General features: G+C 34.5%; 1 protein-coding gene across 1 annotated transcript; it reads right to left on the bottom strand.

The window, feature by feature from the left end:
- Window positions 1-291: 291 nt before the first annotated feature.
- LOC141724002 (transcription factor HHO5-like) lies at window positions 292-1822 on the bottom strand. Its single transcript, XM_074525986.1, has 5 exons — window positions 1631-1822; window positions 1301-1527; window positions 830-1154; window positions 617-693; window positions 292-533 (listed from the first exon to the last, which is right to left on the bottom strand). Exons 1-5 carry the CDS (start codon window positions 1788-1790, stop codon window positions 417-419), a joined length of 906 nt encoding a protein of 301 aa, XP_074382087.1. The 5' UTR covers window positions 1791-1822; the 3' UTR covers window positions 292-416.
- Between the last annotated feature and the right edge of the window lie 8591 nt (window positions 1823-10413).

The raw sequence follows: 10413 nt of genomic DNA, 5'->3' as shown, positions 1-10413 counted from the left end.
CAAGGCACTACCATCAGATATAACTATGTAATTATAATATATATATGAAAATTATGAATTATTTTTTCACAATTAAACATTATCTTTAATTTTCATATTAGTATCTTTATTTTCTTAAAATTAAGTAAATTCACCTTCTCAGCTAAGTTTATTCAAATTAATTTTGTTCAATTAAAAATGTCATTATTTTTAAAAAATCATATCGGCAAAAACTCATTATCTGTATTATCAATAATACATTACTCTGTAACATACATGTATTTCGAATGAACTACATAAGTTTTTCCTCAACCTAACAAAACAATTAAAAACAAAATTACTAGTTCAAACATGACTTTTTGATCCCTAATCTCAAACATTATTTTCACCATCTCCATTGATAGATCTCTGTGAGAGGCTGAATTTTCAGAAACAAATCATGTTGACTTATCCGCTTGAGAACCTTGACCAATTGATGAGGATTTTGATGTTGAAGGGGCAACTAAAGCATGATTTGAAGCTAAATTTTTTTTCTGAAACATTAACCTGTACTTCTGTATATTTAATGAAATATAACGAATTAACTTGTTATACAATAAAATTAAAAATTCAATTGATGCATATAGATTGTAGTTACCTGTAAATGACTCTTAATTTCATTTTTAGTCAGGCTGTCAATTCCCATTCCTTTCTTGATTTGTTTGGGTGTCGCAGCTGCAATATAAAAATGGTTAAATAAAATACAATATCTTTACATAAAAAATGATATAAATATAAGAAAAATAATATTTCCCTATTAATAAATATATAGAGTTTATTATTCTGTTTGAATGAAAGTTAATTTATTTACCGGCTGGACCTCCGAGCTCTTCTACGACTCGGAGAAATTCGCGATGCAAATCAAGTGTCCAACTAAGTCTTGGTTTCTTTGATGTCTCCAGTGAGTGTTGATAAGTTAAATTTGTAACATGATTGTTACTGAAATTCATATTACATGAATTAAAACCAAACCCTCCAACAGAAGAATGCTGACCTTTGTTAATATTGAAATTTTCATCAATAACAACATTCGAAGGTTTTTGATATGGTTCAAAAGCATTTTTCCTCTTTTTAAAGTTAGTGCATATTCCATTGTTTGGATCCTTAAGCATAGCGGTATCTTCTCGTATCGGCTCCTTAAAATTAAACAAAAAGATAATTAATTAGTTGAAAAAAATAATAAATAAGATATTATTCGATAAAAATTAAACAAAAAAGTAGTAATTTATTTTGTTTATCAAATAAATATTGAAAATTCTTAAAAATGCTTGGGTGGTGTTACCAATGAACGGTCACGCGAAACATAGTTTTTCTTAGTTGTATCAGATTCAACATTAATACTCCCAAGTTTAAAAGAACTCATCCAATTCTTCTTGTCAGCATCACTTGATTTTTCTGGCCTTCTTGTTTCTTTTGAATCACCACTTTTCAATGACATCAGTTCATGCGTTACTGCATTAGCCCTCATGTTTGTGTACCACAAAATCTCTTTTTGCAATTTTTGTATTGCTGAAATTTTTAAACAACCCAAATAAATGAATAAAATAAAATACGAATCATATATATGTGAACAAATTATACGTCGTATAAAATATATCAAAATAATTTTTACCTTCTGTTAAAACAAGGTTGCATAAAGGTGAATCACATCCCAACTCTTGGAGCTTCATCATCTCAGCATTCAGTTCTTTAGCATAGATATTGAGCTTCTCTATTTTTTCTGAATTATTTTCGAACATTGAAATATGGGCCATAAGATCAGAGATGTTCATTGAAAACAAACTCTTATTTAGATCGACATCCATTTTGATAATTTCTCCTATTACTATCTTATGAAGACACTCAAATTACGAGATATATGACTGACTATCGAGAGATATTTATATTGCTTGTGCGAGGGTGATATTAATTGGAAATTATTGAAAAAAAATCATATAAGATGTTGTAAATAAGAATCTAAAATTATGAAAATTAAAATGAGATACGAAAAATAACCTACAGATATACATACAGATTTTGATCTTTAGTTAAAAATAGCACGTAGTGGTTATATTTTGTTCATTTTAGAGATATCAAATGGATTTTATACGTTAAAACAATGTACTCTTTTCATATTTACACTGGTATCCCGGTATTTACCTCAAAACCGTGTACAGAAACAGCTTGCGGACTTCACTTGAAAAGACCAAGATCGTGTTTGGATTGTGTATGGATCTCATACTTAACATAAATATTTTATCAAAATCAAGTTAAAGAAAATTATTTAACATTATTATAATATCTTATAATATCCCTCAAAATTAAAAATATCTTATCAAATATTGTATTTGACGAGTTTGACCCATGCAATACGTATTTCCAAAATAGGGTTATTTTATAATATCTTGTAAGAATGATTTTACCAAGTTTTGGGATTTCGAGTAAAATAGACTATGACTGGTTATGGGCTTTCAACAATTTCGCCAGTAATATTGTTTTTGGTGAAAGTTGGGCTTTATCTTGAGACTAATACCAATCTACCATTGTTAGGAATATGTTGTGAATTTGATGATAAGTTAAACAAAACACCTCAGTAGATTTAACTTAGTGAAAATTATAGTACTCGACGGATGATCAAATATAGTCCCGACGGATGATTTAATAAAGTCCCGGCGGATGACAATTTTGCATCCACCGGGTGAGTAGCTTATGTAACAGATAAGTATTGTATCATATTTCTGCAAACAACTTTATGTAGATTCTATAGGAGTATATGAGTCATGTTGACTACTAGTGGATATACAGATTAGGGTGACTAATTGTAAATATAGGATGTCTTGTAATTCTGTATAAATGAAATGGAGTCAAGTGACTAAAAAGGCTCCCGACGGATGATCAACCAAGCTCCCGACGGATAATCAACAAAGCTCCCTACGGATGACAAGCATAGTCCCGATGGATGATAAAATTCAGATATCTGTTGACAGTGACAACACAGTCACATGCGTTGGGTGTTTGCAAAAGGAATGTGGCAGCCTGTTTAGCAGGATTTTGAGAACAAAGAAGCATTACCATTTTCATGCAATTGTGAAGATATTCAAAGATGCTGTAATAAAGTAATGAAATAGCATGGAGTTAGACTAGATAAATTTTGTTTTATTATCTTGTCTTATTGTCATGTAAACTTGGTGATATATATAAACCAAGTGTAGTAAGTAGAACATCAATCGAACTAAGCACACACATTTTCAGAGAAACATTTTCAAGCTGTATTCTGTAAGCATTTCTCTGTAGTCTTAGTTGTTCAAACTTGTAAGCAGCTGTGAGCTATTCAAAGCTTCACAGGGTTCTCATCTGATATTTATATATCTCTGGTAGATACATTCAAATCCATAAGAAAGTTTTAAAAGCTTGTGTTCTTATTACTTTGTGTTTTGATTTATATAATTCTTTCATTCCGCACTCTGCAAATCAAACACTTATATATATTCATTTAGAACGGTTTTTAAAATCTTGAAAAAGTAGCAAGAATTACATTCAACCCCCCCTCTATAATTCTTGTTGTATTGTTAGGGAATAACAATTGGTATCAGAGCAAACTCTTGAAGTACAAAGAGTGTAAAGATCACAAAAAATAGCAAGATGAACAAGAAGGATGTTGGAGTTAAAATTCCTTTTCTGGACAAAGATAATTATCACCACTGGAAGGTGAAGATACATCTACATCTTCTTTCCCAAGATGAGGCCTATGTGGATTGCATAGAGAGAGGTCCTCATGTACCAATGAGAGCTGCAACTGGCAATGAACCATCTGTTCCAAATCCAAGGCATGAATGGTCAGACCCTGATATTGAGCAAGTCAGGAAAGATAAGAAGGCCATGAATATATTGTTCAATGGAGTTAATGGTGATATGTTTGATAACATCATTAACTGCAAAACAACCAATGAGGTTTGAAACACAATCCAGATTATTTGTGATGGTACTGAGCAAGTAAGGGAGAATAAGATGCAACTGCTAATTCAGCAATATGAGCACTTCCACTGTGAAGATAGTGAGTCTCTCACTGATATATTTAGTAGATTTCAAAAACTGCTAAATGCTCTGAAGTTGCATGGAAGAGTCTATCAAATAAAAGACTTTAACCTCAAGTTCCTGAGATCTCTTCCAAAGGAGTGGAAGCCAATGACAGTCTCATTGAGAAATTCACAGGATTACTTGGAGTTCACCTTGGAGAGACTGTATGGCATCCCGAAAACATATGAGCTTGAAATAGAACAAGATGAAAAGATGGAGAAAGGTGGGAAGAAAGGAGGGTCCATAGCACTGGTTGCTGAGTTAGAGAAGGAAAATGAGATGAAGGTAGAAGCTGTTGAGTCTACTTCAAAGGTCTGTGAGAGCAAGGATAAAGGGCTGGTAGATGAAAATGAAGATCAATTGAGCCAAGATGACATGGATGATATTGATAAGCATTTAGCATTCCTATCCAGAAGATTTTCCAAGCTCAAGTTCAAGTAGAAACATGGTGGATAAATCCAAATTCAAATGTTTCAAATATGGCTTGGCAGGGCATTTTTCCAGTGAGTGTAGAAAGTCAGATTCTAGCAAGAAGAAGTTTGAGCCTATTGATTATAAACAGAAATATTTTGAGTTGCTCAAGTAAAAGGAAAGGGCTTTCATTACACAGGAAAATGATTGTATGAAGATGAAGAAACAAGTTATGTCAACCTAGCTCTGATGGCCAAGTCTGATGAAACAGAAACAAGCTCTTCAAGTAATCAGGGAAATAGAAAGAATCTTTGGTATATGGATAGTGGTTGCTCAAGGAACATGACTGGAGATTCTACTCTGCTCATTGAGTTCAAGGAAATAGCTGGCCTAAGTATTACTTTTGGAGATGACAGCAAGGGTTATACTGTGGGATATGACTCGATTTCAAAAGACAATGTCATCATTAAAGAGGTTGCCCTAGTGGATGGTCTCAAGCATAATTTGTTGAGTATCAGTCAGCTTTATGATAAGGGCAACTCAGTCACTTTCTATTCAGAAGCCTGTGTTGTGACAAACAAGCAAAACAATAAAGTGGTTCTCACTGGTGTGAGAAAAGGAAATGTGTACTTAGCTGACTTCAACTCATCAAATGCAGAATCAGTCACTTGTCTTCTCAGTAAAGCAAGTCAAGATGAAAGTTGGCTGTTGCACCAGAAGTTGTCCCATCTAAACTTCAAGACCATGAATGAGCTTGTCAAGAAAGAACTGGTTAGAGGTATTCCTCAAGTGGAGTTTACAAAGGATGGATTGTGTGATGCCTGCCAAAAAGGAAAGCAGATCAAAGTATCATTCAGAAAGAAGCTTGATTCAACAATTGAAGAGCCTTTGCAATTGTTACACATGGATTTGTTTGGACCGGTCAATGTATTGTCTATCTCAAGGAAAAGATATTGCCTAGTTATTGTCGATAATTTTTCAAAGTTCTCTTGGACATATTTCCTTAAGTCCAAAGATGAAGCTAATGAAATCATCACAATCACATAAGGCAAGTCAACAATCATCATGACTTTAAAGTAAGAAGAATCAGGAGTGACAATGGAACTGAGTTCAAGAATTCTCTGATGAGATCATTTTGTGAAGAGAATGGGATTATGCATGAGTTTTCTGCAGCAAGAACCCCACAACAGAATGAAGTGGTGGAAAGGAAAAATAGATCTCTTATTGAAGCTGTAAGGACACTGCTTGAAGAATCAAAGTTACCAACATATTTTTGGGCTGAAGATGTGAACACTACCTGCTACACTCAGAATATCTCTTTGGTTAATAAAGCAAAATGCATGACACCCTACCAATTATTCAAGAACAGGAAGCCAACTCTTTTCTTCATGTCTTTGGCTACAAATGTTACATCTTAAGGAATCAAACTGATCAACATAGAAAGTTTGATGCTAAAGCAGATGAAGGAATTTTTGTTGGATATGTTGTGGGTAAAGCATATAGAGTCTACAATTTAAGAACCAACATAGTCATGGAATCAGTACATGTTATGTTTGATGATAAAAAGATTGAAGGACTGCAAGATGTAGATTATCATGAAAGCCTCAAGTTTGATAATGTGGAGATGGTTAGTGATGACAGTGATGATGAAAATGATCAAGAAACGGTGACTAAGGATAATGTAGAAAAATCTACAACTAATGAAGCACATAATTCAACATTTGTCGAGTTGCAAAATGCCTCATCTGTCGGTAGGAAATCTGCATCATCCGTCGAGAGACAATCAGCCTCATCCGTCAGGACACAAAGTGCATCATCCGTCGGTACAATGAGAGAAGCTGAAAGTCAGAATAGATCACTTACAGAAAGTTCACCTTTCTCAAATCAAAGATTCACAAACTCAGGGGGAGTTTCTCATAATCAAACTCTACTAATCATCAAGACAACAATGAGGCCTCTTCATCTAGAGCTCATCTACCTCAACAAAGAAAATGGACCAAAGATCACCCTTTTGAGCTTATCATTGGTGATGCATCTTCTAGAGTTCAAACAAGGAAAGCAACTCAAGAAGAATGTCTATACAACAACTTTCTTTCTAATGAAGAACCAAAGAAGGTAGAAGAAGCTTTGTTGGATCCTGATTGGATTTTAGCTATGCAAGAAGAGCTAAACCAATTTGAAAGGAACAAGGTATGGAAGCTGGTACCCAAACCTAAAGGAAAGAATCCAATTGACACCAAATGGGTATTCAGGAACAAGATGGATGAAAATGGCATTGTGGTCAGGAACAAAGCTAGATTGGTTACTAAGGGCTATTATCAACAAGAAGAAATAGATTTTGATGAAACCTTTGCTCCTGTTGCAAGACTGGAAGCCATTAGAAGTTTCTTAGCCTATGCAGCCCATGCCAATTTTAAGGTATATCAAATGGATGTCAAAGTGCCATTATGAATGGAGATTTGGAGGAGGATGTCTATGTTAGTCAGCCTCCTGGTTTTGAAGATCCAAATTTTCCAGAATATGTCTACTATCTCTTAAAAGCACTTTATGGACTGAAGTAAGCACCTAGAGCCTGGTATGACACTTTATCAAAGTTTCTTTTGGAAAATCACTTCACAAGAGGTACTGTTGATAAAATTTTATTCTTTAGAAATGTTAATGGCTCTGGTATACTTGTTCAAATTTATGTAGATGATATTATATTTGGCTCTACAGATGAAAAACTTTGCAAAAAGTTTTCTAAATTGATGTAAAGTAAGTATGAAATGAGCATGATGGGAGAACTGACTTACTTTCTTGGTTTACAAGTTAAGCAAGTTAGTGATGGAATATTCATTAGTCAAACTAAATATATTCATGATCTTTTAAAGAAGTTTGATTTAATGGATTGCACATCTGCAAAAACTCCCATGGCCACTGCAACTAAGCTTGAGTTAAACACTACTGAAAAGTCTGTGGATATTTCAAGCTATAGAGGCATGGTTGGCTCACTTCTGTACTTAGCAACTAATAGGCCAGATATAATGTTTGTTACTTGTCTTTGTGCTAGATTTCAGGCTAATCTTAGAGAATCTTACTTAGTAGCTATAAAGAGAATTTTCAGATATCTCAAGGGAACACCAAAACTTGGCATTTGGTACCCTAGAGATTCTGATTTTGATCTAACTGGTTATTCAGATGCATATTATGCAGGTTGTAAAATAGACAGAAAAAGTACAATATGAACCTGCCAATTTCTAGGAAACAAGCTTGTGTCCTGGTTCAGTAAAAAGCAAAATTCAGTTTCTACTTCTACAGCTGAAACTGAATATATTGCCGTTGGCAGTTGCTGTGCACAAATTTTGTGGATAAAAAACCAATTGTTGGACTATGGTCTACAAGTGGACAGAATTCCCATTTTCTGTGATAACATAAGTTCAATTGCCATCACTAAAAATCTAGTGCAGCATTCAAGAACAAAGCACATAGACATCAAGTACCACTTCATAAGGGAACATGTGATGAATGGTACTGTGGAACTTCATTTTGTTCCAAGTGAAAAGCAGCTTGCAGATATCTTGACCAAGCCACTTGTTGAATCCATCTTTTCAAGGTTGGTAAGTGAGTTAGGTATGCTAAATTATCCTTGAATCATTTTAGATATTTTTTTTTGCAAGTTATAATGCATCCAGAAAATTAATTGACTTTTATATTATTAATTAAATTTTAGCTAAGTCAAAATTTACATCCCGACGGATGTTCATTATCCATCGAGTTTGATCATCCGTCGGTGTAATGGTTGTTAATAAAATTAATTACTTTTTTGGATTATTTTATACCTCGACGGATAATTGCTTTATCCTCATCCGTCGAATTATCTCAATCTTAGCCGTCGAGTATACTTAGAGTCTGTAAGCATAACACGATGGGTAATTGATAGAATTTTACATTTTATTTATTTTAAACGGCAATTTTGAGCTATTTTGATTGGTTACTTTATTCCACTTGATTATTTTTATAAGTTTATTTATGAGATAGTATAAAAGCAGAATTCATTTTTATTCTACTCTTTTATCATTCTCAATATTCAATTGCTCTAACTTCTTTTTTCTCCAAAAGCAATTACTTTCTCTGCAAATTTCAAAACTTTAGCAATGGCACCAGTAGTCAAAATCATGTCCCAAACTGGATTCATCTATGAAAAGAACAACTTCGTAGCTCTTGTGAACAAATAGATTCAACAGTCTGGAGATTTTCACAAAATGATGGATTTTGTGAAGGGATGTAAACTCAATTATGCTATGCTGGAATCACCCACAATCTACTATGAGGTTGTGGAGGAGATATGGACAACTGCTGTGTACCAGTCTGACAGGACCATAACTTTCACTCTCAAAGGTAAGCAGTTTTGCATTAATAGTGACATTATCAAAGCATGCTTTAAAATTCCAAATAACACTACTACTGTTCCACACACTGATGCTGATATAGTTACCATGCTTAATTCTATGGGCTATGCACTTTCTACTTCTAAGTTAAGTGAAATTATGAGGTTAGGTCTTAGAAAGGAATGGAGCTATTTGTGTGATATGGTAACTAATGTATTTTCTGGTAAAATAAGTAACTTTGATTATGTCAACATTTCCATGCTTAACATGCTTTATATGCTAGTTACTGATAAGTACTTTAACTTCGGTGACATGATCATGTTTGAGTTAGGTTATAAGTTAGGAGAACTTAATAAGAGAGGAACAAGTGTCTATTATGCTAGATTCTTTATGATGCTTGCTAACCATCTTATTGAGGACATTGCTATTGAGAACCCTGCCAATAAGCTGAATTGTCGGGTTCAAGAAAGGAAAATTATTGCAGATCTCAATATAGCAAATTACCACAAAGAAGTGCCCCTCTTCTATTTTCCAATCACGGAGGACCCTCAGATTAGTGAGGTAAGCACCATTGTCTCCACTCATCCAACATCACACATTTCTTTGCCTTCAAGTGTAGCTATGATATCTGTGTCAATGACCCAATAGATGCCTACCCAAGATACCAAAATAACAACTTCAAAATCCAAAGCTAAGAAAGCCCCCTATGGTTTCTCTCAAAAGAAACCAGTTGCAAAATCTACTAAACACAAAGAGGGGAGTGTGAAAGAGAGTGAGCAAGGTGAGGGACATGGTAAAAATCAAAGAACCCTAAGGATAAGGATGGTGAGATGAGTGTACCTAAGCCTAGCCACACCACAGTTTCCTAACAAACTGTGGTTCTTAATAAGAAAATAAGCTCACTTCTAGTTTCATCCTCCCAAAAGGAATTTACTATTGAAACAGGCTCCCAACGAGGAGCACATGTCAAGAGGGTTAGGGACACAAGTTCACCATAGACTTATGATAGAAAGAAAAGATCTAAAATCCTTGGGGATGCACAGGGAACACACACAGTACAAACTGAAGTAATAGACTCAGTCACTGCACCATCTCAAATTCCGGTTGATGTGGCTCCAGTAAATGTGGAGTCACAGCCAAAATCAATAGTGATAGAAGCACCTGAAACACCAAAGTCACCCATACACTCATTGGATGTAGACATGATTAATACATCACTTCCAAATTCTCCATCTTAACTCTGTTGGAGAAGCCAAAAATCCAAGCAAGTGAGCATCATCTTTTAGATGATTTGTTGGCTCACTTGCAAATTCTTTCTGAGTCTATTGAGACATCTGTGCCCAAATTTTCATCAATCTGCATAGAGTCTACAATAGTCTCCACTCCAAACTCATTCATTTCTTCTATCTCGGTGGATAATATTCATCCGTCGAGTAGTGATTCTATCCCGGCGGATGTGCCTAACAGCAGTCATCCGTCGGCTAGCCAAACTACTACCCCGATGGATATTCCTCATCCGTCGGGAGTCTCTGCACAACTTCAAATTTCTTTAATTATCACA

The sequence above is a fragment of the Apium graveolens genome, chromosome 5 (assembly GCF_009905375.1).
Source record: "Apium graveolens cultivar Ventura chromosome 5, ASM990537v1, whole genome shotgun sequence".
NCBI classification, from domain to species: domain Eukaryota; kingdom Viridiplantae; phylum Streptophyta; class Magnoliopsida; order Apiales; family Apiaceae; genus Apium; species Apium graveolens.
This window is presented reverse-complemented; position numbering and strand designations above follow the sequence as displayed.